The 26,825-nt window shown below is 53.8% G+C and overlaps 3 protein-coding genes across 4 annotated transcripts in view; 2 read left to right on the top strand and 1 right to left on the bottom strand.

Annotated features, from left to right (window-relative positions):
* Nucleotides 1-1,630: 1,630 nt before the first annotated feature.
* On the top strand, nt 1,631-14,854 carry PRSS36 (serine protease 36). Of its 2 annotated transcripts, XM_004386693.1 has the most exons (15): nt 1,631-1,732; nt 2,038-2,073; nt 2,289-2,324; nt 2,740-2,902; nt 3,313-3,593; nt 7,246-7,412; nt 10,887-11,136; nt 11,253-11,382; nt 11,694-11,950; nt 12,035-12,201; nt 12,820-13,057; nt 13,206-13,347; nt 13,629-13,894; nt 13,993-14,114; nt 14,383-14,854. In XM_004386693.1, the coding sequence occupies exons 1-15, from the start codon at nt 1,696-1,698 to the stop codon at nt 14,659-14,661; spliced, it is 2,571 nt and encodes an 856-aa protein (XP_004386750.1). In that variant the 5' UTR covers nt 1,631-1,695; the 3' UTR covers nt 14,662-14,854. The 2 variants fall into 2 exon arrangements, with proteins under 2 accessions (XP_004386750.1, XP_004386751.1); XM_004386694.1 differs by lacking the exon at nt 13,993-14,114 and having other exon boundaries at nt 13,629-13,707.
* Nucleotides 14,855-16,475: 1,621 nt separating this feature from the next.
* PRSS8 (serine protease 8) lies at nt 16,476-20,136 on the top strand. Its single transcript, XM_004386776.1, has 5 exons — nt 16,476-16,557; nt 18,699-18,861; nt 19,164-19,435; nt 19,525-19,691; nt 19,813-20,136. Exons 1-5 carry the CDS (start codon nt 16,476-16,478, stop codon nt 20,134-20,136), a joined length of 1,008 nt encoding a protein of 335 aa, XP_004386833.1.
* Nucleotides 20,137-20,860: 724 nt separating this feature from the next.
* Nucleotides 20,861-26,825, bottom strand: part of KAT8 (lysine acetyltransferase 8) — a 10,023-nt gene continuing 4,058 nt past the window's right edge. The window contains exons 4-11 of the mRNA XM_004386692.1: nt 25,176-25,229; nt 24,917-25,081; nt 24,071-24,160; nt 22,187-22,327; nt 21,995-22,088; nt 21,752-21,902; nt 21,404-21,558; nt 20,861-21,073 (exon numbers count right to left, since the gene is read on the bottom strand). Coding sequence (XP_004386749.1) covers nt 21,009-21,073; nt 21,404-21,558; nt 21,752-21,902; nt 21,995-22,088; nt 22,187-22,327; nt 24,071-24,160; nt 24,917-25,081; nt 25,176-25,229 — 915 coding nt within the window. The 3' untranslated portion in view covers nt 20,861-21,008. The remainder of the gene's footprint in view (nt 21,074-21,403; nt 21,559-21,751; nt 21,903-21,994; nt 22,089-22,186; nt 22,328-24,070; nt 24,161-24,916; nt 25,082-25,175; nt 25,230-26,825) is intronic.

Here is a 26,825-nt window from a genome sequence, read left to right as displayed (position 1 = left end):
AAGGGGCTTCACAGCGTGCGTGCTGTGCATTACCTGTACGGCACCCTCTCTCTTCTTTCCTACTCTTATTCTCTTTTTGCTTACTTTCAGTGTTCACTAAATGAATGACTGGTTCTTTATCCTTTGGGAGGCAAATACCTACAGAAGTGGCAAGATAAACGAGTGTCTGCGGAGACTAGGAAAACCCAGGATTGCATTAAGTCTGAAGCCGTTACCACTTGTGGCTGGCTCAAAACTTGGAATACTGAAAGTTTAACTTGAACACTTGCCTTGGATCCAGGCAATTGTTGGGTCCCCCCTGTATTTTTATTTCCTCTGTGTCTCACTTCTCCTTTTCCCTCGCTCTAGATACCCTGGGATTGCACCTCCCAATAAAACATAAGCAGGTAGGCTTTGCCTTGGCCTCTGTTTTCAAGGGAAATTAGACTCATAGAGTAATATTACTATTAGCCTATATTATTGGTGGGAAAATAGAAATTCATGTGTGGATATTCTTTGTGTCACCCTCCATTGCAACTCTCTGCCCTTCTCCACCCTGACTTGTTCCCCCTAGAGATGGACCTTCATGGACCACACCATGGAGTCCCTTGCACTCTGGCTTCTGGTTAGTTTCAGGCAATGGAAGAACCTGACAGATGATCAGAAGGTGGAAGGAGAGTGTAATGGAGATTTTTATTCCCTCAGCTTCCGCCCTGCTGGGCCACAGGTTCATAAAGGTTGCATTCCTCTATCAAAGGAGCTGCCCCTCTCCCACAGCAGCTGCTCTTTCTGGATTCCAGTGACTGCTGCCTTCCTTGCCCCTTCAGGCCTAGGAGTAGTAAGGGCTCTCCGTTGTTGCCAGACTCACGGTGTTTCACCATCTATACTATGTTGGTTTCTCTTAACCACACTTCTATACATAATTCCTTTGTTAAACTTTCCTCAATTCCTCTCTGAGTTTCCATATGTTTCCTGAATGGACTCTTACTGATATACACTGAGTGACCTTCCTAAGGTCACACAAAGAGTAAGTGACAGAGCACCTGAGAGTACTCATCCTAACTCAGAAAGGGAGTGTTTTTTTGCCTTTCAGCCTGCCCAGCCCCCTCCCAGAATCCCTGTGTCCTGCCCAGCCTGCCAGAATCTTTGATCCTTTTGTTGGGATGAGATTGAATTCCCCAGGGCTCCAGTCCCAAACCAGGCCAGCAACTCCAGTAACCAGAGCTGTGTGAGAAGAAAGAGCCAGGCCATTGGGGCAGCCGCACCCCAAACAGAGGTGAGGTCTCAGGTGAGTCATACCAGTGAGGGACCACCTCCCCTGTCCCAAGGGCCCCTGCTCACCCCCAACTCTTCCTCACCAAGGACCCAGGACACTGGCCTCCCAGCCCCAGGCTGTCTCTGCCTTGCCCACAAGGTTCTCCAGCCCTCCCTCCCCCACCCACCAGGTGTCCTGGAGCTAGGACACTTGCTCCCTACCCCCATCCTGGGCCTTCAGAGCTGTGAGATGCTCACAGGGTTCTGGGTGGGGCCTTCAGGCTCCCTACTTCCCCCTTCCAGCCGCAGATCCTCTCCGATTCCCAGAGATGGGCTCAAGCCAGGGAGGGTGGGGCTGTTCCTGAGACCATCAGGAGTCACGGACTGCCTAGACAGTGACAGAGCTGTGGCAGGGAGCAGACCTTTACCCATCCCTGTGCCTCCAGCTGACTCTAAAGTGCCATGTCCCAGCACCTGCTCGTCCCACTTGTGATCCTCGGTAACCTTGGGGGACAGTGGATGACTGCAAGGGGCTTAGGTCCTAGCATCTGAGGAGCTGGAAATCAGGACTCCTGAGTTCTGGGTGGGAAGCAGGGTGTCAGAGTTGGGAGGAAAGTGGAGTGTCAGTGGAGGAAGAGGAGTGGGGTCTCAGAAGAGGGAGGGAATTGGGGTGTCGGGAAGAGAGGAATAGTGTTTCAGAGGAGTGGGAAATGGAGAAGCAGTAAAGCTGAAGGAAAGGAGTCAGCGAGATCAAAGATTATATATGGGTCTCCAGTCTCATTCTGCTTCCTTCTGTCTTCCCAGCCATCAGCCCCACCCCAGGATCCTTCCAGGACTCAGGTAAGACAGCCAGGGGAAAGTCATGGACATAGGCAGAAAAGATAGGACGGGTAGCATGGGCGCTGGCAGGGGGGCTGCAAGGGCAGGAAATTTGGGAAAAGGAAGGTAGGGAGTGGGGACTGGAGAGCAAGAAGTTGGGGGCTGGGCAGTGTGTATGGAGCGTGGGGTACCGGCAGTAGCAGACAGTGTCTTTCTCTCTTTACTCTGATTCTCAGCTCTCAGCCCTACCCAGGAAGAACCTGAAGATCTCGGTAAGGAAGAGACCTGGGGGTCCTCGCAACACAAATGAGGTTAAGGCTGCCTAGGGAATGAGGGAAGGAGCCCTGGTGGTGCAATGGTTAAGAGAACGGCTGCTAGCCCAAAGGCTGATGGTTCAAACACCTATCAATCTGCTCCTGTAAAGATTACAGCCTAGGAAACCCTATGGGACGGTTCTACTCTGTCATATAGGGTTGCTATGAGTCGGAATCCAGGGCACACAACAACAAGGGGATGAGGGAGGCAGAAGTGGTCAGAAACCAAGAAGTTCCCTCCTAGAAGGTCCTCTTTGGTCTTTGTTCAAATGGGGAAACCAAAGCAGAGTGGGGAACAGGGCTTTGCCCAGAGTTTCCTGGGCCCCTTGGGTGGCTGAGGGTGGACAATGACTCCCAGGATTCCCCACTGCAGACTGCGGTCGCCCGGAGCCCTCTGCCCGCATCATGGGGGGCTCAGATGCGCAACCAGGCACCTGGCCGTGGCAGGTGAGCCTGCATCAGAGAGGGGGGCACGTCTGCGGGGGCTCCCTCATCGCTCCCTCCTGGGTCCTCTCCGCTGCCCACTGTTTTGTGGAGTGAGTATCTGCCCTCGTTTGGTCCTTCTCCTGCGAAAGCCAAGCCTGGCCCTCAGCTAGACCCCATGTCCTCAAAGCTCACTTGGAGACCAGCTGCCTCCCCCTTCCACCCCCAAAGTCAAACGCTTTGCTGGGTAGCATGGTTCTGAGTGGGAGTGGGGCTGCCATCAGACTCTGTCCCGCCACCCCACATATCCAGGCGTGAATCCCATCTTTCCAGTGCTCTCAATCACCTCCTCCAAGTCAGATTCTTTACTCTGCGTTTTATGAGCCTATCTCAACCTCCATGCCCCCAGCCCCAAATTCGTACCTGACCCAACCTCCTCCTTTGGTTCTGAGCCCTCACCCCTGCGAGGGTCTGCCCCCTCCCTAGGGTCAACCTAACCTCTCCCGCGTTTGCCTTGGCGCAGGAACGGGACGTTGGAGCCCACGGCCGAGTGGTCGGTACTGCTGGGCGTACACTCCCGGGACGGGCCGCTGGACGGCGCCCATGTCCGCGCGGTGGCCGCCATCCTGGTGCCAGACAACTACAGCAGCGTGGAACTGGGCGCCGACTTGGCCCTCCTGCGCCTGGCCACACCCGCCAACCTGGGCCCCGCCGTGAAGCCCGTCTGCCTGCCGCGCGCCTCGCACCGCTTGGCTCACGGCACCGCTTGCTGGGCCACGGGCTGGGGGGACGTCCAGGAGGCGGGTGAGTGGGGTGGGCGGGGCCTTGGGGTGGGCTAGCGGAGAGGCGGGGCCTAGAGAGCGGTCCGTAGGCGGTGTGGCAGAGGGGCGGGGCCGGGGGCGAGTCCTGAAAGCAGGGCCTCGAAGGGGCGGGACCAGGGGGGCCGGCCTCGGGCGGAGCCTCGGGGGGCGGGTACCTAGGCTGCCAGTAAATCCTGCACCTCTCTCCAGCTAGCCTCCTCCCCAGGGTTTCTCAACCAAGGTTGCTGAGTTATCCACCCACCACTCCTTCCTCATCCCTCCCTTCCTTCCAGGTTTTTCTTTCCAGAATTTAGGGTCCGACTAGGGTTGCCATCCCAGCTCTGCTGTTTCAGACGAAGGAAGCGCTTACTCTCACTCAGTCCGTTTCCTCCTCCGTAAAATGAGGAAAATAGTAGTACCCACTTCATAGAATTATTGGGTGAATTAAATGAGAAAATTCACGTAAAGCTTATAGCAGTGCTTGGCATGCTGTTGTTGTTAGGTGCAGTCAAATTGGTTCTGACTCACAGCGACCCTATGTACAACAGAGCGAAACTGAACGATCCTCACAATCGTTGCAGCCCGCTGTTGCAGCCACCGTGTCAGTCCATGTCGTTAAGGGTCTTCCCCTTTTCACTGACCATCTACTTTACCAAGCATGGTGTCCTTCTCCAGGGACTGGTCCCTCCTGATACCGTGTCCAAAGTATGTGAGACAAAGTCTTGCCATCCTTGCTACTAAGGAGCATTCTGGCTGTATTTCTTCCAAGACAGATTTGTTCGTTCTTCTGGCAGTTCATAGTATATTCAGTATTCTTCGCCAGCACCTGGCATAGCAGTAATCAATGTATTTTAGATATTTTTACCTTAGGTGATTGTAAAAATTGCATGGGGGCTGGGTCTGACCTCCTCTAACTTCACAAGGGGGAAGGAGAATCAAGATCAACAGCCTAAGGTTGATTCCTATGAGTTGGAGGTCAGACATGCCTCGTCTGTCCGCCATCTTTACTAATTCTGACATCAACTGTCCCTCCCACAGCACTCTCTATTCTCTGCTGGGTTTGATAGTTCATTGCAATGGCCACACAGAACTCACAGACAATACTCACAATTATGGGGTTTATTAGGGAAGTAACAGGTTACAATTCAGGTTCAGAAATGCTCAGGATAACAGTTCTTCGATCAGAACAGCCTCTTCTCAGCTGTGCCTGCAGGCATGCTTCTCTCTGGCCCCTTGGCCTCTGCCATGAGCTCTTTTAGCTCTGCCAATATGTGTCCCAAGGCTTCCCACTCCACCAGGAAGCCTCAGCCCGAAAGCGCTCAGCTCTAGCTCTGTGGATTGGCGAACCTAGCTCCACCAAGTGCCCGGAGGCATCCTACTCCTCCAGCAAGCCTCCTGGCTGAAGGCACTCAGCTTTCTCCTCTGTGGGCCGGGAAGCCCACCACACCGTCTCCTGCTAGTCTCTCCTGCTGCGGCTTCCTTGCCACCGCATCTCTCTGTCATCAGTGTTACTGCTCTCTCTCTCTTTCTCTCTGTTTCCTGGTTCCCAGAGCTGCTCAGCTCAGGGAACCCGGGTCCAAAGGACATGCGCTGTTCTTGGTTCTTCTTCCTTGATGGTGGTGGGATCCTCTCCTTCCCGCCGTTGGGATGGTTCATTTTAAGCCTAGCAGAATGACAAAACTGACCAATCCTCTCGTTAGGGTTCCATATACCTCATTTTCACAGTCCCCCCCAGTCATTTGGTGACGGTTACAAAGATTAGGGCTAACCAAGAAAAAAACAAACTGTTGCAGTCGAGTTGATTCTGACTCATAGCCGCCCTATAGGACAGAGTAGAACTGCCCATAGGGTTTCCAAGAAGTGGGTGGTGGATTTGAACTGCCGGCCTTTTGGTTAACAGCCAAGCTCTTAACCACTGCATCACCAGGGCTCCAAGACTATGGCTAGAAGGGCCATACTGAACAATTCATTGCACCACAGTAATCAGTGCTAAAGTACTAAAGCACAGTACTCAGCATATAGTAAGTGTTCAGCAAACGTCAGTTTCTGCCCTCCTTTCCTCTCCCCCCCTCCTCCTACCGTATCCTCCACCCACCCATGTCTCTACGCCCCCATCTTCTGTCTTCTCTCTGTTCAATTACACTCATTCAGTCGTTTATTCAGTCATCCATTTGTTCAATTCAACAGATATTTCTGGAGCACCTTTTATGTGTCGGAGATATATCAGTGAAAGTAACAAATAAAAATCTCTGCCTTCTCAGAGCCTATATTCTCATAGGTAGACCATTTCAATAAATAAGCAAACACTTACGTTAGAAGATGTGAGGAGGAAATAGACCACAATCCCCCCCTTTGCCATTCCCCATCATCCAGTGCCACTTTTCTATACTAGCAAGGTCCCCACAATGATTCCACATCAGCTGTGACCAGATCTGTGCCAATGCTGGGCTTTGGGGAGGGTGCTCCAGGAGGAGATGCCACAGGCTCTGCCTGCTGGGATCTCAGACCTCATCAGGGCAGGAGGTGACAAGGAAGGGTCATTGTGAGCACCTGGAAAGTCTGTGTAGATGGGCAAGGCCACATGACAATGGGCATCCAGAGCAGGAGATTTCTGGGAAGGTTTTGTGAAGAGAGGACATAAGCTGGCCTTGCCGAAAGGTGGGGGGAAACGGAGGCCATCCTGGGGACCCAGGTGAGGCATATTAGATGAAGAAGGGCCAGTCTGCCTAGCTGAAGTGGAGACAGAGGCTGTAAAAGCTGCCAAGGCTGGATCGCGAAAGACTTAAGGTCAGACTGAGGGCCAGAGGACCCCACTAGGTCCAGGGATCCCCAGGCAATCCCCAAACTTCCTTGGGTGACCCCCGAATACAGCCTCAGCCACCACCTGAGGTCATGGGATTCTGAGTGGGAAGGTCAGGAGACTTGCCCACACTTTCCCCCATCCCTTTCTAGATCCTGAGACTTCATTTTCTTCAAAAGCAGGTTCACCTCAGAAAAGGGCTGAAGCCCAGGTTTGGACAGTGGGATCCATTTATTCTGGTAAAATCATAGCTGAGCTTTAAGAACATTTCTCTGGCAGCAGCAAGTGAAGGGTGTACTGGGGGAGAGACTAGTGAGGAAGTTGGGGTATCATCTAGGCCCAAGGTTATGCTGCCTGAACTAGGGGCAGTTGCAGTGGGAATGCCAAGAAAGCACAAATGACAGGATTTCAGGACTTAGGAACTGACTGGGGAGGGGAGTTGGGAGAAGAATCAGAGATGATGCCCAGATTCCACGTTTGGCAATTTGGTACAGGGCCACGTCTAATCTATATGACATCTTTGTGAATAAGGTGCCCTCTCTGGACCAATGCAACCCCACTTCAGGACTCCAGGCTTGGTGATTTCTGACCCTGTAGGCGTCTTTTGCTGCCTGGGGCCTTTATGCAGTACGCAGCCTGCACAACCATCCCTGGAAGCTCTCACCTGGTGCTTGATGGGGCCATTCCTGAAACGAAGACATAGAAAGAAGAACAGATTGGGGCAGGAGGAGATGACGGTTTGGGATGTGGTGGGCTGGAGTGTCCAGGAGGCCCGTGGAGGGGACAAAGCTGAGCCCTGGGGAGCTGAGGTCTGCATCTCTGCCTCACCATCTCTGCTCTCTGATTCTGCCCCTAGATCCTCTGCCTCTCCCCTGGACGCTACAGGAAGTGGAGTTAAGGCTGCTGGGAGAGGCTGCTTGTCAGTGTCTCTACAACCGGCCTGGCCCCTTCAACCTCACCTTTCAGCTATTGCCTGGGATGCTGTGTGCTGGCTACCCAGAGGGCCGCAGAGACACCTGCCAGGTGAGGGGAGCCCCGGAACCTGTCTGGCAGGACCAGGCAGAGCCCCAACCAATGGGAAGCAGTGTGAAGAACAGATAAATCCCATCTCTCTTCTCTCATCTCTCTGGGTCTTTGCTGCAAAAAGAGAGCAAGAGTGTCAATGGACGGGATTGATGGGAGGATGATAAATGGACAGAACCCGGGGCTCGGCTCAACAAGTGGGCACTGTTATTTATGGTTGTATAATGCAGATTCTGGAGTGGAGTGACTCTAGTTAGAAGCCCAGTACTGCCACTTATTGACTGTGTGACCTTGGCCAAGTTACTTTACCTCCCTGTGCCCAAATTTCCTCATCTGAAAGCTGGAGATAATAATGTTACTCATCTCCTAGGGCTGTTAGGAGAATTAAATGAACTGAACTCATACTTATAAAAGCACTTAGAACAGTGCCTGGCCCTTAATAGAGTTCAATATATATTAGCTATTAATAATAATCTTCCACGTGCCAGCTCATAGCACAGCACCTATTATTTAGTAGATGCTCAGCAAATGGTTGTTGAAAAGCAAATTAATCCTTCATGGAAGGGAATTTTTCAGATAAACCAGCTGAAGGCCAAAACAGTGTATTTAATCTTTTTGCCCAGAAACTTTCTGCAAGTGAAATACACTTTTAGGGCACTCAAGCATGCATGGTGGTAGTGAGGACTCAAGCTAGATGCTCTTCAGGGTTCCTCCCAATTCTGAGGTCCCAGGACCCATGGACATAATCCCCTGCTTTCTTAAACAGGGTTACAAACAAATTCCTCTAGACAAGCAGCATCCAGTTAGAACTTTCTGGGATGATGGAAATGTTCTCTGGATCTGCACTATCCAGTTCAGTAGCCACATCTAGCTATGAGCATTTGAAATGTGGCTCGTGTGACTGAGGAACTGAATTTTTAGTTTAAATTTAAATAGCCACACGTGCACATATTGGACAGCACAGCTCTAGATGGTCCTGAGCCTTCTTTGTGAGCCTCCTCACAGCCCGACCTGGGTTATAGAGATGCCTTAGGAACAGTGCCCCAGTATTAAGTGGCCCCAGAACCATTGTCTTAGTGTCTGTTCATTGTAGTTCTGCTTCCTTCCTTGCTTTCAAACTGTCCTTTCTTGCCACTTTTAGCTTGCCTATTTCTAACAGCCTCTTCCTCCTGAATGCTATCATTTCTGATTTACTCTATGTCTTAGTCATCTAGTGCTGCTATAACAGAAATACCACAGGTGGATAGCTTTCACAAAGAGAAATTTATTCTCTCAGAGTCTAGGAGGTTACAAGTCCAAATTCAGGGTGTCAGCTCCAGGGGAAGGCTTTCTCTGTCGGCTCTGGAGGAAGGTCCTTGTCATCAGTCTTCCCTTGTTCTGGGAGCATCTCAGCGCAGGAACCGCAGGTCCAAAGGATGCACGCTGCTCCTAGCATTGCTTTCTTGGTGGTATGAGGTCCCCATGTGTCTCTGCTCGCTTCTCTCTTTTATATCTCAAAAGAGATTGGCTTAAGACACTATCTAATCTTGTAGACCTCATCAGTACAACTGCTGCTAATTCATCTTATTACATCATAGTGATAGAGTTTACAACACATAATGAAATCACATCAGATTACAAAATGGTACACAATCATACAATACTGGGAATCATGACCCAGTCAAGTTGACAGATATTTTTGGGGGACACAATTCAATCCATGACACTCCACCCTGTGGCCCCCAAAAATTCATGTCCTTGACACGTGTAAAACATATTCACCCCATCATATCATAGCAAAAGTCTTAAATCAACTCCAAGTCCAAAATCCAAAAATTCCTCTTCATCTGTGAAATCTAGAATACAAGTTATTTCCTTCAAAGGTAGAATGGCAGAACAGGCACAAGCTAGACATTTGCATTAGAAATGGGAGAAACTGCAGGGAAAGAAGGCATAACAGGCACCAAGCAAGTTAGCAGAACACATTACATTAGCCCTCAAGGCTTTGAAAATAATCCTCTGTTCTCTGAGACAATTTACACAGTGGCCCTGCCCTCCAGAGTCTAGGTATTGGCCACACTCTTCTGAATCTCAGTGGAGGACCCTCGGCCCTGGGCTTCAGCTCTGCCTTCCAGGCCCACTGAGACAGCAACTCTGCTCCCTCAGCTTTAGGCGCACCATTCTCCTAGTCCATCTGAGTGGTGACTCCATCCTTAGAAACACCAGAGGCCATAGCTCCACCCTTTGAAACCCCTGAGGTCATGGCCATACCTTTTGAGACTGAGGCAACTGGGCTTCTTGTGTTCCTTGTCTCTTCAGCTTCTGCTTCCTGTCGCCTCTCAGCCCTCAGGCCTCAAGCCCACATCTGCCTTGCTGGGGCAAGTGTTCCAAAGCTCTGTAGCTCCACCAATAAGTGCCCAGAGGCACCCCATTCCGCCAGGAAGCCTCCAGTGCACAGGCACTCAGCTCTCTCGCTCCGTGGGTCGGCTCCAGCACTGTCTCGCACTAGTCTCCTGGTTCTTCTGCTGCTGGTTCTCTGCCACTGCCACTCCTCTATCCATTCATGGTTTCAAAATAGCTTCCACATTTTAGGTATCTTTTAGAGCAGCACCCCACTCCCAGTAGCAAATTCTGTCTTAGACATCTAGTGCTGCTGTAACAGAAATACCACAAGTGGATGGCTTTAACAAAGAGAAATTTATTCTCTCACAGTCTAGTAGGTTACAAGTCCAAATTCAGGGTGTCAGCTCCAGGGGAAGGCTTTCTCTCTCTGTTGGCTCTGGAGGAAGGTCCCTGTGATGTATCAGTCTTCCCTTGGTCTGGCAACATCTCAGCACAGGAGATGCTGCTTTCTTGGTGGTATGAAGTCCCCATGTATCTCTGCTCACTTCTCTCTTTTATGTCTCAAAAGAGATTGACTTAAGACACTTATCTAATCTTGTAGACCTCATCAGTATAACTGCTGCTAATCCATCTTATTACATCATAGTCATAGAGTTAACAACACATAATGAAATCACATCAGATTACAAAATGGTACACAATCATACAATACTGGGAATTATGACCCAGCCAAGTTGACAGATACTTTTGGGGGACACAACGCAATCCGTGACACTCTATAAATTGGATGAACTTAGAAACCGAAAAACAGGGTTTGTCTGAACTATTTATCGAACAAGAATCATTTGGTTCTGAGAGACCTGCTCCCTTGCATGAGCTTAGTGCTCTTGGCTTTGGCGGCACATTGGCCTTTCTATTTTACAAGGTTTTCTTCTGTGTAGAGCTGTAGGGAATACTGAGGAGAAGGCACAGTCAAGGAAGGTTTTCAGGTAGGCTCTCCAAGTTACATGACTGATCCATGGGCTGTGGGGCTGCAGAGGGGAGGTGCTGTATGTTGGGCCAACAAGAGGTAAAGAGTCCGTGCAAGGAGGCCTATTATAAACTGGTGGGTCCTCGGACTTATCCCCCTAACACTGAGTCATCTATCATCAGGGTGACTCTGGGGGACCCCTGGTCTGTGAGGAAGGTGGACGCTGGTTCCAGGTGGGAATCACCAGCTTTGGCCTTGGCTGCGGACGGAGGAACCGACCAGGAGTCTTCACCGCTGTGGCTCCCTTTGAGGCATGGATCCGGGAACAGGTGATGGGCTCAGAGCCTGGGCCTGCCTTTCCTGCCCAGCCCCAGGGGCCCCAGTTAGGCCCCCGGGAGCCCACAGAAAAGAACTGCACCATCGCTCTGCCAGGTGAGGGGCAGGACCCCTGGATGTGCACTGGAGATGGGAGATCTGAGTTGGGGTGAAGCCTGCTGGGTGTAAGCCTGGAGGCAGGAGGCTCCTGACCCAGACTTCTCATCCCTCAGAGTGCGGGAAGGCCCCGCAGCCGGGGGCCTGGCCCTGGGAGGCCCTAGTGATGGTGCCAGGTTCCAGACCCTGCCATGGGGCGCTGGTTTCTGAGAGCTGGGTCTTGGCACCTGCCAGCTGCTTTCTAGAGTGAGTGAGAACCTCCCCCAACGGCCTGAGACATTATCTACCCATCCAAACCCTTCCCTTGGGGGTGCAGAGTCCCAGGTGGAGACGCAGAATCCAGCTAGGAAAGAGGGGTCCTAGTCTAGCTGTGGAGGGGAGAGGGGTAGTGCAAGTTCAATCCGGTTTGCGAGGTCTGAGTGCGCAGTACAAGCGAGGGGGGTCCGGGAGGGATGTGGGGTCCAGCATGGGATGCAGGATCCTAGCCTGGAGATACGGAGTCCAAGTCCAGGATGCGGGGTTCGAGCCGAAGTGCTGGATGCCTCCCCATCCCGCAGCCCAATCAGCTCCAACAGCTCACCCCGCGACCTCGACTCTTGGCGCGTGCTGCTGCCCTCACACTCGCTCCCGGAGCGGGTAGCCCGCCTCGTGCCGCATGAGAACGCCTCGTGGGACGACGGCTCAGACCTGGCACTGTTGCAGCTACGCGCGCCCGTGAACATAAGCGTGGCCCCGCGGCCCGTGTGCCTTCCCCACCCGGGACACTATTTCCTGCCCGGGAGCCGCTGCCGCCTGGCACGCTGGGGCCGCGGAGGTGAGCAGGGGGCCCGCGCAAGGCGGGCGGGGCCGGGGGCGCGTGGGGTATGCTGGCTCAGCACAAGTCCCCTCTCCCCCCCAGAGCCCGCACCTGGCCCCAGCGCGCTGCTGGAGGCGGAGCTGTTGAGCGGCTGGTGGTGTCACTGCCTCTACGGCGGCCAGGGGGCGACAGTGCCGCCGCCGGGAGACCCGCCGCACGCGCTCTGCCCCGCCTACCAGGAGGAGGAGGAGGAGGCGGGCCGCTGTTGGGTGAGCGGGGACGGTGAAGCCTGTCGAAGGCGGTCTCAATAGGACCCTGCGAGAGGCCGAGGGAGCCGGGGGCGGGGCCTAAGAGACTGAAAGCTCCGGAGCAGGGGAAGGAGCGGAGGTGGAGCTGGCGCGCGGTGGGCGGGACTGGCCCTGGAGGACCTGTTGGGTGGGGTACCCCGCTCCAGAGCGGGTGTTGAGTTTTCTCACTGCCCCTGGGTTAGAGGCTTGAAGGTGAAGGCTGAACTCCTATAATGCAAGTTACTGGCGGAGCCTGGCTTGGAGGAGATGGAACTTGTTATGGCCAAGTACAGCAGAATCTGGAGTCAAGGACGGCCCAAAACCAAACCCACTGCGGTCGAGTCGGTTCCCACTGAGAGTGACCCTGTAGGACAGAGTAGAACTGCCCTATAGGATTTCCAAGGGTGTAAATCTTTACGGAAGCAGACTGCCACATCTTTCTCCCGCGGAGCGGCTGGTGGCTTCAATCACCGACCTTTCAGTTAGCAGCCCAGCACGTAACCACTGTGCCACCAGGGCTCCAGGAAAGTCCCCAGGAGCTCTGATATCCTTTCTCACCAGCTGGTTCACACACGCTCCTAATACAGTCTCTTGCTGCAGAACAATTCTCGCTGGAGTCTTCTGTGCCGGGAGGCAGGGACCTGGTTCCTGGCTGGGATCAGAGACCCCTCGAGTGGCTGCCTACGTCCCCGAGCTTTCTCTCCTCTGCAGCCCCACGGCCCATGGATCAGCCATGTGACTCGGGGAGCCTACCTGGAGGACCAGCTGGTCTGGGACTGGGGCCCCGAGGGGGAGGAGATGGAGACACAGACTTGTCCCCCCCACACAGAGCATGGTGGTGAGGAAGGGGCTTCAGGGGTCTATGAAGAGCACAGAAAACCATGACAGTGGGAGGCTCAGGGGTTCCTGAGGATGCTCGGATCCATGGCAGGGGCCTCAGGGGTCAGCCAGGGGCCCTCACTAAACTGGCCACCTCCTCTCCCTAGCCTGTGGCCTGCAGCCAGAAGCTTCTCAGATGGGAGTCCTGTGGCCCTGGCTGGCAGAGGTGCATGTGGCTGGTGATCGAGTCTGCACTGGGATCCTCCTGGCCCCAAGCTGGGTCCTGGCAGCCACTCACTGTGTCCTCAGGTGAGCCTCACCCATCTCCTGGGCAACAGGCTGGGGGGAAATTTTGGGAGGTGGGCTAAAGTTCTCTTAGAACAGTGGGGTATTCTCCCTTTGGGCTCTTACAGCATAGGGGAAATCACTGCAAGGTGTTTTAAAACAGGGGAGAGATTTTGGAGGAGGAATAATGAAGGAGTTGGTGGAAAGACTCAGAGATTCAGTCCACCCTTTACACTGGGCTGGGAAGGACTTTACCAATGATGTGGGGAGCAGGAGGTGACACAGCCTTGGCTTTGTTCCAACAGACTGGGCTCTACATCGGTGCCTTATATCCAAGTGTACCTGGGCAGGGCAGGGGCCAGCCCCCTCCCACAGGGCCACCAGGTGTCCCGCTTCGTCATCAGCATTCGCCTGCCCCGGCACCTGGGACTCCGGCCCCCTCTGGCCCTCCTAGAGCTGAGCTCCCGGATAGAGCCCTCCCCGTCAGCTCTGCCCATCTGCCTCCACTCAGGAGGCATCCCTCTGGGGGCCAGCTGCTGGGTGCTGGGCTGGAAGGACCCCCAGGACCGAGGTGAGAGAACAGGACAGGGACCAGAGCCCTGAATCCTGGAGAGGTGAGACGTGACTGGAGGCTAGAACCCCTGGAACAAACTTCTTTCCTCTTTCTAGTCCCTGTGGCTGCTGCTGTCTCCATCCTGACACCACGACTCTGTCACTGCCTCTATCAGGGCACTCTGCCTCCCGAGGCTCTCTGTGTCCTGTATGCAGAGGGGCAGGAGGACAGGTGTGAGGTATCAGGGCCTGAGCATCCTGGTCCAGGGCGGGGAAAGGCAGTATTGGGCGGTTGGTCTCCAGAGAGAGACTAGAATTGGAATTCTTCGGTGTTGAGCCCCAAATAGGAAGAAACAGTGCTTTGTGGTTGGACCCTGCAGAGACCAGGGGCTAGGAAGTCAAAGATGGAGGAAACAAGAGGTGCTTTATGTCTGGGCCCTAAAAGGAGGTACAGGGGACCAGGACAAAGTGTAACAGACCACTTTGGCCTGGACCCTGACTCTGCAGGTGACCTCTGCACCCCCACTCCTGTGCCAGACTGAAGGAGGCTCCTGGGTCCTCGTGGGCATGGCTGTTCGAGGGAGCCAGGAGCTGTTTGCCGCCATCAGTCAGGAAGAGACCTGGATCTCCCAGACAGTGGGGGAGGCCCGCTTCCTGCCCCCCAGTGGCTCCCCTAACTGGCCCCCTGCAGGCAGTGACCTCTGTCCTCCAGACATGGCCAGGGCCCCAGCTTCCCCTAGGGCTGCTTTGTTCCTGCTGCTGCTGACCCCTCTGATCCAGGGCTGACTGGCCTGGGTCCTTGCGTCACCACTCGTTTTACCCCCTCTCCTTGCCCCCAGCCCTTCACTGGAATGTGGCCCAACCTGGAAAGCACCCCACTCACCAAGGCAGTTTCAGATAATTGGACCTTGGTGCCTGGCTATTTTGGGCCCAGGAATCCTTGGGGGTGGCAGAAGGAGTAGCAATAAAGATGTAAACATTGACACGTGGCTTGTGGCATCTCTGAAGGCAAGCTAAAAGACCCAGAGCATCCTGGGCTAGGGGGAAGCCCCAGGAATCGGCCCCCTCCCTCCTGTGAGTCAGGCCTTGAGCTTCCAGGAAATGTGTCCTTGATAACGTGGCAGCAGTCCCTCATTCCTGCCCCAGGTGGGGGAGGTTAGGCAGCCAGCTGGGTGTGTGTCATCTCCCAGTGGAACCAGCATCCACAGCACCTGCTGGACACCTCAGCCCTAGCTTGGATCCTGCTGCCGTCTCCCCGGAGTGGGAAGGATCGGGGTTGCTGGAGTTTGGGAATCTAGAGTCCGCTGCCATATCCTATACCCACAGGGAGCCCCTCCACATACACACCTGATGAGTGACCTCTCAAATGTACACCCCTGTTGTCCCCAGTACACACATGATACTTTTTACCCTCCAAGGGTCCCCTACCCAGTCCCCCCAGGATCTGGGCCCCATCAGGTGTCCCTTGCATGCACATCCCAATGCCTGATCCATTGCTTACCTGTGCACCTCCCCACAGCAATTCAACCAATATTCCCTGCCAGCTACTGGCACAATTGGGTCGAATATATAAGCCCAGAAAGTGCTCCCAATCTAGTAAGGAACAGATACGGATATCCCTAGCCAGGGGTCAGGAAAGGCGTCATGGAGGAGATGGTATTTGAGCACAGAAAAAGGACAACACCATTTCATAACACCTTTAGGTCTCAGCTCTAGAGGCACTTCCCTGAGGAGTTTTTCATGATGCCAGCCAAGGTCCACCTCCTGTGAATTCGCTCCCAAAGCCCCCCATTCTTGTCCAGTTTTTAATCTGTAATTATTCTACAATTGTTTGTGTGATTATTTGCTTCAAGTCTGTCGCTCCTAATTTACCGTGAGTTCAGGGAGGGGCAGGGACAGTGTCTGTTTTTTTCCCTAGGCCTAGAACATTGTAGGCACTCAGTAAATACTTGTGGGATGATTGGCACTGCCAGACATGGACATGCTCACTTTGACACAGATGAGGCTGAAGGCGTTACAGAGAGGGCCTGAAATGGCCCTGGCCCAGGCCCACCTGGTGTCCTGGGCTCGGATACCGATACTAGGCCTAAGGCAAGAGGAAGGAGCAGCTGTGGCCCTTTGATAATGAAGGCTGGGCCAGGCCCTGCGGGGCATAACTGGTCTGGGAGACCCCGGGGGGAACTGGGAGACTTGGGGGCGATGGCAGTAGGGTAGAACACCACCGGGCTTTCCAGCCCTGCCTGGGAATGAACACCTGGGAGTGTTCCAGGAATGAGGCGCACTCCCCCACCACCGCCCCCCACCGTCCCCCACCGTCCCCCACCGCCGCACACAAACAGCCTGAGAGTGGCAGCAGAAAGCAGAAAGGGCTGAGCAGGGAGGGCGGGACCAGGGGAGGGGCAGACAGGTAGGTGCCTTCCCACTAGGAGCCGCCACTCCTGGGAAGTCTCTTCCTACCCAGGCTCTGATAGCGACTGTCCTCAATGCTGACTTCTGAGACCCGGGGCTTCTCCCTCGGTGTCTGGTCCTTGCCTTCGAAGCTAGCATCAGACCTTAGGTCCCTTCCCTGGTGTCTCTCCCAGGGGCCCTTGTCCTGGGCCATGGCCCGGAGAGGTCTAGGGCCTGGGCACCTGAAGGCTGTGGCCATTCTGCTTTTGCTTGGACTATTCCGATCTGGGATGGGTGAGTATGTGCCAGGTGGGGTCGGGGAGGGCGTGAGCTATGGGGAGGGGGAAATGCGCGGGGTGGGGGGAGTTGGCATAACCTTTTTCTAGGGTACATTACTCCTCCTGGGCTCAAGAACGCCTAGCTTCAGCCTCCTGCGCTCTTGGCCTCTCTCTGCTCAGCCTTGGCCCCCTGTGGGGAGGGGCCAGGCCTCTGGGGGAAAAGCAGCTGCTAAGGGGTCTGGGAAATTGGACTTTCCTGCTTACCGCTCCCTTCTGTGTGTCTCCCCGGGGCTGATAGGGCTGAACGAGAGGCTTGCAGGCGGAGTGGGGGAGGGGCGGAAGGCGGGGACACGGATTCCAATTTCCCTGGTGGAGAGCACCTGACCCTCTGCTAGGTTGTTTTACCCACCCACCTTCTCTCATTTAAATCGCCCGGTAGCTCTGTGAGGGGGATTATAACCCTCCTTTTATAGACAGAGTGGAACTGCCCCATAGGGTTTCCAAAGCTGCAAATCTTTAAGAAAGCTCTTTCATGAACTTTGTACCTGTTATTTTTCACTTAAGGTGTAAATGGCATCACAGTGTGTTCTTTTCTTTTCCTTTATTTGCTCTCCACAAAACTATAAAAAGCCAGAACACTAACTCAACAACTAAAGGAGCCGTGGTGGCACAGCGGTTAAGCGCTCGGCTGCTAACCGAAAGGTCTGCTGTTCAAACCCACTAGCTTCTCCACAGGAGAAAGATGTGGCAGTCTGCTTCTGTAAAGATTACAGCCTTGGAAACCCTATGGGATAGTTCCGCTCTGTCCTATAGGGATGCTGTGAGTCAGAGTCGGAATCAACTCGATGGCAATGGGTTTGGTTTGGGTTTGGTTTTCTGGACAAGGTGTGGAGAAGTGACTCGCCCAAGGGCACATAACCAGTAAGTACTATAGCTGGGATTTGAACTCAAGTCTGACTCTAAAGGTGGGGCTCTCAAGGTCATTTTGATGAGAACAAGCCAAGAGTTTCCTTTTGTCAAAGGCACGCTACGTGGCTCTGGAGTCAGACAGGTTTCCAGTCCTGGCTTTATCACTTTCTGTGTGCTATTGCCCAAGTCCCTTCACCTTTCTAAGCTTCAGTTCCTCACCCTAAATGGGTTATGTCTATCTTCTGGGGCTGTAGTGAGGATTCCATGAGATAAAGTAAGTGAAAGCCCCTTTGGCCTGGCACTGCTGTGAACACTTACTAAATAGTAGCTATTGTCACCATGAGGAAGAGGGAGGAGTCTGGCTGGGCAGTTTCCTCTGCTCCTTGGAAGGTGAATTTGTGAAGGGCAGATAGATAGGCCCTACTTTAAACATCTGCCTCTGTGGGGGTAGGGCTGCCCTGGAACCTTGCCCCCTGAATGTTCACACCATAGGTGCCCGGTTCATGTGTGTCTGAACAAATGTTCTGCATACATCCACAACTCCATCTGTGTGCCCAGCCCCATGCTGGGCACTGGGGACATGGAGATCTGATTTGGCCCCTGCCCCTAGCAACACCCGGGTTGATGTGGCTGAAGCAGAGGCAGTCATAGACACTGAAGCATTTGTGTGATTGGGCAGTGTTAGAGAGAAGCACAGGGGTCTTGGGAGCTCAGAGGCAACACCTAACTCAGCCAGCCAGGGTCAGCGCAGGCTTTCAAGAGGCTGGCATTTGAATAGAGTCTCCATAGGTAAATAGAGTGCCAAGCAGAGGGGGGAAGGGTAGGGGTACTCTAAGCAGAATGATCTGGATGAGCAAAGGTCCAGAGGTGAACAAGTGTGTGGCCTGATGTGTGCTACAGGAAGTGTCCAGAGGGATGGTCAGAGTAGACAGCAATGTCATGGAGGGTATGGAATGTCTCTTATGGGCAGTGTGGTGCCATAGATGGACTTAAGCAGGGGAGTGACTTGGTCAGATCTGTGGTTTAGGAAAAGTCTTCAGACTTGTTAGGAGTGGACTGGATGGATGGCAGAAAGACCTGAGAGGAAGGACGACAGCAAGGCGACAGAACTGACGATGCCTGGAGAGTTGTGGGATGGGGCCAGTGGGGTGGTTAGCTTCTGTGAGCTGACTTTCCAAACTCCAAACTAGATCTCTGTCTGGAGTGGCAGGGCTAAGAGCCTGACCCCTTCCCTTTCTCCCTGGGCAGCCTCCTGCGGTGTGGCCCCCCAAGCACGCATCACAGGTGGAAGCAATGCAGCCCCTGCCCAGTGGCCCTGGCAGGTCAGCATCACCTACAATGGCAACCACGTGTGTGGCGGTTCTCTCATGTCTGAGCAGTGGGTGCTGTCAGCTGCTCACTGCTTCCCCAGGTACCAGATGTGGGGAGGCGGAAAGAGCATGCAGGTCAAAAGTGGGCTGGAGGTCAAAGATCAGGAGTCAGTCCAGGTCAGAGGTTGGGGTTCTTGGGTTGGGTCTGGGGGTATCAATAAAGTCTGAAAAGATCAGTCAGGAGTTTAGAAGCTGAGGCGACAGGTCACAGGATAAGCCTAGGATGCAATTTAGAGCCTAAAAGGTCTTCTGGCCAGGATCAGAATCTGGGGCTGGGTGCCACAGGGATCAGGAAAACAAGGAGAGATCTCCTGAGTCCCAGTCTTTGCCCCTCTGCCTGCAGGGAGCACAAGAAGAATGACTATGAGGTAAAGCTGGGTGCCCACCAACTGGACTCCTACACCCCTGAGGCTCAGGTCCGCACCGTGGACCAGGTCATCCTCCACAGCAGCTACCAAGAGGAGGGCTCCCAGGGTGACATTGCACTCATCCACCTCAGCAAACCCGTCACCTTCTCCCACTCTATCCGGCCCATCTGCGTCCCCGCAGCCAATGCCTCCTTCCCCAATGGCCTCCTCTGTACAGTCACTGGATGGGGCCATGTGGCCCCCTCAGGTGAGGTGGGAACACTGGATGCCTAGAGGGATGGAGGGCACCCTGACTCAGGGCAGAAGGCCCCGTATAAGCATCCTTTGCCCCTACAGTGAGTCTGCTGACCCCCAGGCCACTTCAACAACTTGAGGTGCCGCTGATCAGTCGTGACACATGTAACTGCCTGTATAACATCAACTCCACGCCTGAGGAGCCTCATTATATCCAGGAGGACATGGTGTGTGCTGGCTATGTGCAGGGGGGCAAGGATGCCTGCCAGGTAAATGGAGGGGCCCAGGGGAGCAGGTAAGACAAGTGCATCTTGGAAGATGAGGGCCGGCATAGAAGATAGGAGGCCTGGGGTCTGCGTCTGATAGCTGTTGTCTGGCTTCTCTCCTCAGGGTGACTCTGGGGGCCCACTCTCCTGCCCTGTGGGGGGCCTCTGGTACCTAACAGGCATTGTGAGCTGGGGAGATGCCTGTGGGGCCCCCAACAGGCCTGGCGTGTACACTCTGACCTCCAGCTACACCTCCTGGATCCAATACTATGTGAACGACCTCCAGCCCCATGTGGTACCCCAAACCGAAGAGTCCCAGCCCGACAGCCACCTCTGCGGGAAGCATTGGGCCTTCAACTCTGCCCCAGATCAGGGCTTGCTGGGGCCCATCCTTCTGCTGCCGCTGGGTCTGACCCTGGGCCTCGTCTGCCCATGGCAGGAGCACTGAGCTGCTCACTTCAGCAGACACTGCTGGGAGCCGACCCTGTTGCCAGGACTCACATATCATACCCAAGGATAGACACCTGTTCCCAGGAATGGACCTGACATTTCCCTGACACCCTTTGGGCCCAAGGCCTGACTTGAGCCACTCCTTCCTCCTAGGACCCTGCGGGAGGGCAGGGAACCATCCTGACCTTTGAGCCCACTCTTCTGGGTTTGCTCTTTTGGACTACAACCCAGTCTGAGTTTTACTGCCTAAGGTATTGGCTGGAACCTCTGGCCCCTCCAGCTAGCTGCCCACTTGCTTATCCACAGACCTGTTAGCTGGGCTCCTATGGAGCCCCCAACGATCGTTAGCTATGAAAATGGCCCCTGGCTCTCCACTCTGTTTCTAGGAGACTGGGCAGCTGCCCAGCTGATGCTGCTGAAGGGCTGGCTCCAGTGTCCCTACTTGTCCTGCCTGACAAGCCCCATCACTTCACCCGCTTCCTGTCTTCTGGGCCTGGGCTGCCTCTGGGCAGTTTGTTTTCAAGGACAAGAAAGGAACCAGTCTTGCCCATGGGCTGCCATGCCCCTGCCCTTGAGCCCTAACTCCTGGACTCCGGTGGACTGAGCCCCCCTCGGAACTGGGCTGGGGCTCGGATCTGGGGAAGAGGGGTTAAGAGGAGCAAGGAGTAAAATGTTTTAAGCACAACTGGCTGTGTGTGTGAGGTGAAGTGAAGAACATCTGCTCTTGGCCTCTCCCTCCCACCTCCAAAGTCCAGAGCCACTGGTAGAACTTACTTTATTTGAAAAATGACGAGAGGACAAACAGGTCTGTACATATTTACAGGCTAGGGGACAAGGAGGCATGGGTCCAACAGTGGGGGCACAGGTCACTCACTTCTTGGAGAGTTTGACTTGCTTGTGCTTGGGGGGTGCCCACTTGAGGCAGACAGAGTCCACTGTGGGAAGAAGAGGAAGGAGAGGGCTGGGCTACTCCAGGCCAAGCCTGCTCAAACCTGGCTGTGCTGCTCTGGGCCCAGGCCAGGTTTTACCTCCTCCAGGTGAGAACAAAAGAGCAGATTGAGTCCTGGGGATGGGGGCAGGGAAGCCCAGGAATGAGTAGCCTGCCCCAGGCTGCAGTCCTGAGAGCAGGTCTGACTGGTTTGAAATCATGAGAGTAAGAAGGAGGCCTTTGCTCCCAGTTTTCACACCTACCCCCGATGTCACGCGTGTACTTGCATGCACGTGCACACATAGACACACAACACCCTGGGCAGCCTCCCACCCACCTGTGATGGGTGGTTTCTTATACTGGGCACTTTTGAGGTGTTCCTCCACCAGCTTGGGTGTGACACAGATCACGTGCTGACCCTTCCAGTACTTGACCATGTTGAGGGACTGCAGGGTACTGATGATGTCGTTCTGGGTGATACTGGTCATCTGGCTGCAGAAGGGGATTAGAGCAGAGGCTAGACATAGTTCCTTTGTGGGGCCTGGGATAACAGAAGAGGGTTAGGTGATAGGATCCTGGCCAATCCTAGGGAGCCCTTCCCTCTTTGAAGGCTCCAGGATGCCTTCTTCACAAGGTCCTAGGTGGACAGCATGCCCTGTACTTAGCTGGGGACCAGGACCCTCACCTAAGATCCTTGATGGACAGCGTGCCCCGGAAGTCTCGGAGGATCTCCAGCAGGACCCAAGACCAATAGCTGCGGTAGCTGAGCTTGCCCAGGTCAGACAGCGGCTTCTCTGGGGAGCCTACTGTGCTCTCTAGCTTGGACAGCTCATAGCCTGGCAGTGTTAGACAAGAAGATCCTGAGGACCCTGCCCCGCCACCTCCCACCACAGCTGCCCCCTTCCTGGACAGGCCAGGAGCCACTTACTGAAAGCGATGAGGAACTTCCCGTAGCCACGACGCTGGTAAGGGGGCAGGGTCAGGATGCAAGCCACATTGTTGCCATCTGGGGACTCCTTCTCCTGCAGGGGATGGGTGGTCAGGACCTTTGGGGAGGCTCAGCCCCTACTCTGGTTCACACCCCCCATCCTCCCCCAATGTAGGCTTCCTGGTCCAGCACCTTGGAGAAGTAGCCGACGATATGGGCCCCCTGCCTGTCCACCTCAGTCAAGATGTAAAAGACAAAGGGCTCCACGTCGAAGTACAATGTCTTGTGGTCCAGGAAAAGCTTGGCCAGCAGACACAGGTTCTGACAGTAAATCTGAAGGGTAGGGAAGGTAGGAGCAGGCTCAGGGGGCAGGTAGGACTCTCCCACTGAGCCCTGCTCTGTATGTGCCAGGCTCTAAAGAGCAGCCACCATCAAGCTGGTGGGGAGTGAGCTCCTCACCAGAGCAGCAGTTCTTAGAAGCCGCCTTAAAGAGAGTCCATTGGTGATGGACAGGAAAACTGAAAGCCAGTAAGCCATTAGCACTCAGGGAGGTAGTGGCAGAGCTAGACTAATTGTGGCTGTCACTTTCCGAGTGCCAAATGCAGGCCAGGTGCTTTCCATACATAATCTATTTCAGTGTTCACTGACATTACCTCTGTGTTTCAGATCAGAAAACAGGCTCAGAGGAGGTTAAGTGGCTTGCCCAAGGTCCCATGCCTGATGAGTGCCAGGGGAGGAGTTCAAACAGGTACATAAATTCTGTACTGAAAACAGCTGTGTCCCCAGCACCTGGCACCAGGCTAAGCCATGAAGCTGCGTGCTTGGTAGATGTCAAAAGGACTAGCCTAGAGCCTGAGTCCGAAGCCTGAGCTCTGTCTGACCGTTGCCACACTCCTGTGGGCCTCATTAGCTTCCTTGCTGCAGGCCCAAACACCCCACCCAGGACAGAGACCAGTGTTAGGAGGGACACTAGGACCCTGAGATTGACTTCATAGCACAGATCAAGAAGTCCTCTGGTTTATGATCCCCTTTCACATCCATTCTCTCATTTAACCCAACAAATATGAATGTGGCATTGCTAGTCCTATTTTACGTACGTGGAAACTGAGGCTCTGGGAGGGGAAGTGTTTGCCTGAGGCCTCACGGCTGGTGGAGAGTAGAACTGGGAAGAGGATCCACATCTCCAGCTAGAGCCCCTTCTGTCACTCTACCTGTTCACATTCAGAAAGACAGGCAGCAGGCAAGGGCCAGGCTCAGAGTGGGTGTTTGCCAAGCTCCGGGCTAACAGGTCACTACTCACAAAGGCCATGTTTACTAAGCACCTGTTAGATGCCAGGCACTGTGCTAAGTACTTGACACTTGCTGTCTCATTGATTCCACTAACAACCCTATAAAGTAAACATTATGACTCCCGTTTATAGATGAGAAAACAGGAACAAAATTATTAAGTAACTTGCCCAAGGTCAGCTAGGAAGTGATGGGGTAATTTGAAGCCAGGCAGCTACTCTTCAGCTTCCACTATACTGTCCTTCTGAGGGAAACCAAGACACTTGATTGATGAGACCTTTCAGACCTTTCCAGACTGAGTGACCAGGCAAAGGCCAAATTCTCAAAGACAGCGAACCATCCCCAAAGGTTCCCACCCTGCCCCACTGAACTCTCTGCCAGGAACAAGGAACTCAGCCTATCCTAACCACAGAGCTCTCAGACAGGAATCTCACACAAAGCAGTTCCCGCCCTAAAGAAAATAAGCATCTTTCCTTCAGGCAGAAAGAGAAACACCTTCTAAGAGCAGCCTCAGGCAAGACGATCTCCCACACTGGGCTCCAGAACTACCGCCAGCAGAAGAAAAGCCCACAGGCATGGACCAGAAACCCTGCCGCCAAGGCTGGCACCACAGGGCTGTGTGTTTCTTATGAACTAACCACAGGCCAAGTGCTGGGCTAAGCAAGATCTCACAGGCATTTCCCCCGTGGAGGCTCACCCTGAGGCTGGCCTCTACCCTTTGAGAAGGATCATCCAGGAAGTGCTGGTGCTTCCCCCTACCTCCCCACAGCCCTCGGCCACCGGGCTCACCTTGTGGTCTTTGCCGTCTACCTCATACACAGAGATGTTGCTCTTGCGATAGATCTCCTTCCCTGGGGGCTGCCGCCACTGACACTGGCCCTGGGGGTGGGGATGGGGGGCCATAGGCTTGAGACTCCCAGGCTCTCTGATAAGTGGCCCAACCCCTGCCCCCATCCCCCCAGCTGTATAGCCTGAGTCTCAGTTTCCCCATTTTCCACACCTCACCTGCATGGAGTAATCCTCCCAATAACCTTAGGAGGTGGCTGTATTTTACAGATGAAGAAACTGAGGCACGGTAAGGCTAACATGCCTGAGCATCACACAGCAAGAAGGGTTTCAAGTCCAGTTGGCCTGGCTCTAGAGAGCTCTCATCCATGACACCTGCATTACCTAAACCACACCTCAGATTCCCAGCTTTGGGAAAACAACCCATTGCACTAGTGAGGGCCCTGCCCCTGGCACTCCCAGATCCCAATCCTTCCCATCTGTCTGCACCTTCAAGCCCCACTGCTCAGGGGCTGTGTTTGCTTCCTCTTTTGTACTGAGGAGCCTGGTGCTGGGCTGGCCTTGGCAAATGTGATGAAGAGTAAAGAACCCGAGAAGAGTGTGGGGAAGGGATTACTGACTCCATTCTGTAGGAACAGGAATAGGTCTGCAGAGGGGCAGCGAATAAACCAAGGCCACTCAGCCAGCAATTGGCAGAGCCCAGCCTGGAGTCCAGGTCTCTTGACCCGTGGGCCAGCTTTGCCTTGCGCTCCACTCATCTGGACCTATCTCTACTCGCTGGTCAGCGCCCTCAGCCTCCCTCACCAGGCTCGGCCCCGCCTAGCCCAGCCTGGCCCAGTCCAGCCTCACCAAGTGAAAGCGGTAGCTCTTCTCATATTTCATGTACTTGAGGCAGTACTCGCAGAGCCAGAGCTTGGGCTGTTTCCCGTAGTCTTCAGGGAATGGTGAGAAGTACCAGGCATCGATTTCATAGTTCCCGATATGGATCTTGTCCACATACTTCACCTTGGTGATCTGTGGAAGGGGTGGAAATGGGGTGCAGTGCCGGCTCAGTAGGAGCAAGGAAGGAAGGGGAATACTTGCAGCTCGGACCCCTGCCCTTGCTCACCGCTTCATGTTCCTTCTCCAAGGCTGCTGTCGTGGGGTCCATCTCTGCATAAGTCTGGACAAGGAAAGACAAGTGGACAGAGGTGAATAGAAGTGGTAGTCGGGCTGTCCTTCCCCACCCCAGAACCCACAGTGGTTCCCTACCACTTTTGAGATCTCATCCTTTGAATGACAACAGTAACCATCCTAGTAGCTAACTTGTTTTAGCAGGTTCTGAAGCTGGCCAGTCCGAGCTCCATTCCTGACTGTCTGCCCATGCATACATCCCAGATGTCCCTGATGCCGAGTTTGGACCTTTTACCAGATGAACAGGGCTAGAATCAGGAGACCTGGTTCCAGTCCTTGAGTTGATAAGAGCTTCAGCTGTATAATAGGATCAATCCAGCTTGGCTAAAATTGTGAGACACAGATGAAATCATTGGCCTTCCGTGCCCATGGCAGGAACTGCTGCCGACTCCCAAATGTATGCCCTGACCTGGACCACTTTCCTGAGCACCAGGCCTGAGTAGCTGCCTGGCTATGGGACAGCTCCCAGAGGTCCCTTCCATGGACACAACACACTCAAGGTGTCCAGAAAGGAATTCATTATTTTCTCCTCCAAACCTTTTCCTCTTCCTGGATTCCCCACCTCACTGGGAACATCACCCTCTGTCCAACTGCCCAAGACCAGTAACTGGGCCTGGTTTTAGACTCCTCCTTCTCTCTCAGCCTGGCATGCAATTAGGGGCCAAGTCCTGTCAATTCTGCCTCCTTGGCATCTTTGGAATTAGTGTCATTTTCCATCCCATCCCCATGGCTACTGTCACCATCTTGGGTCTCAATAACCGACTAGGCCTCCTAAGATTCCCTGCTTCCAGTCTTAGCCCCCTCAAAACTACACAGCTATCAATGCTCTTCTTTTTCTGACCTTCATGCCTTTGCATATGCAGTTTCTTCCACCCTGAATGCCCTTCCCCCTCTTACTGCCACAAAAATGCTTACTGCACCTGGCAGAGCATGAGCCAGGTGAGTCAACGATGAAACAGGGCTTTGTTATCTGTAATTGTTTTATGGTGCTCTTTCTTGTCCTTCAAGGCCCAGCTCCCCTCCCACCCCCTCTAGGAGGTCTGACTGGATTCTTCCTATCCAGAATGCACCCCCTCTAGGAGGTCTGACTGGATTCTTCCTATCCAGAATGCACCCCCTCCTTCCCAAGTCAGGAGTGCAGTGGTCAATGATGTAATACCCTCTGACAACCCTCATGTGGCCTCCTGCACTCTCCAAGTCCTTAGGAAGCAGGGACTAAAAAGCCATGCTACACTCACAGAACGTCCCATCCCATGGTCAAACTATGTAGGAAGAACCAAGAACAGCCTGACAACTGAGGGGGACCCAAGGAGGCCGATGACCATGCCAGAGTAGACCTTGGCATTACCCTGTAGTTGAACAGCAGCGGGGAGAAAGGAGCCAGCATTTTATCCAGAACCCCTTCGACAAAGTACTTTGCCTGTATGGCCTCATTTAACTTTTACAGCAATCCTGAGATACAGCATTATTTCTATCTTATAGAAAAACATACAGGCAGGAAGAAGTGAGGTCACTTGCCTTTGGAAACAGTTAGCTGCCATTTAATCCAAGTGCCAAGCACTCTATAGGCATTATTTCATTTAGT

The sequence above is a fragment of the Trichechus manatus genome, unplaced genomic scaffold, assembly GCF_000243295.1.
Source record: "Trichechus manatus latirostris isolate Lorelei unplaced genomic scaffold, TriManLat1.0 scaffold00170, whole genome shotgun sequence".
In the NCBI taxonomy this organism is placed as follows: domain Eukaryota; kingdom Metazoa; phylum Chordata; class Mammalia; order Sirenia; family Trichechidae; genus Trichechus; species Trichechus manatus.
This window is presented reverse-complemented; position numbering and strand designations above follow the sequence as displayed.

What these genes read in the sequence shown, in the direction of transcription:
- PRSS36 (XM_004386693.1), top strand. Translation starts at nt 1,696, where the DNA reads ATGTCCCAGCACCTGCTCGTCCCACTTGTGATCCTCG. An exon ending in CGTCCCACTTGTGATCCTCG is followed by an intron (nt 1,733 to 2,037) that starts GTAACCTTGGGG and finishes CTGTCTTCCCAG; the next exon opens with CCATCAGCCCCACCCCAGGA. An exon ending in AGGATCCTTCCAGGACTCAG is followed by an intron (nt 2,074 to 2,288) that starts GTAAGACAGCCA and finishes TCTGATTCTCAG; the next exon opens with CTCTCAGCCCTACCCAGGAA.
- PRSS8 (XM_004386776.1), top strand. Translation starts at nt 16,476, where the DNA reads ATGGCCCGGAGAGGTCTAGGGCCTGGGCACCTGAAGGCTGTGGCCATT. An exon ending in ACTATTCCGATCTGGGATGG is followed by an intron (nt 16,558 to 18,698) that starts GTGAGTATGTGC and finishes CTCCCTGGGCAG; the next exon opens with CCTCCTGCGGTGTGGCCCCC. An exon ending in GGGCCATGTGGCCCCCTCAG is followed by an intron (nt 19,436 to 19,524) that starts GTGAGGTGGGAA and finishes TTGCCCCTACAG; the next exon opens with TGAGTCTGCTGACCCCCAGG.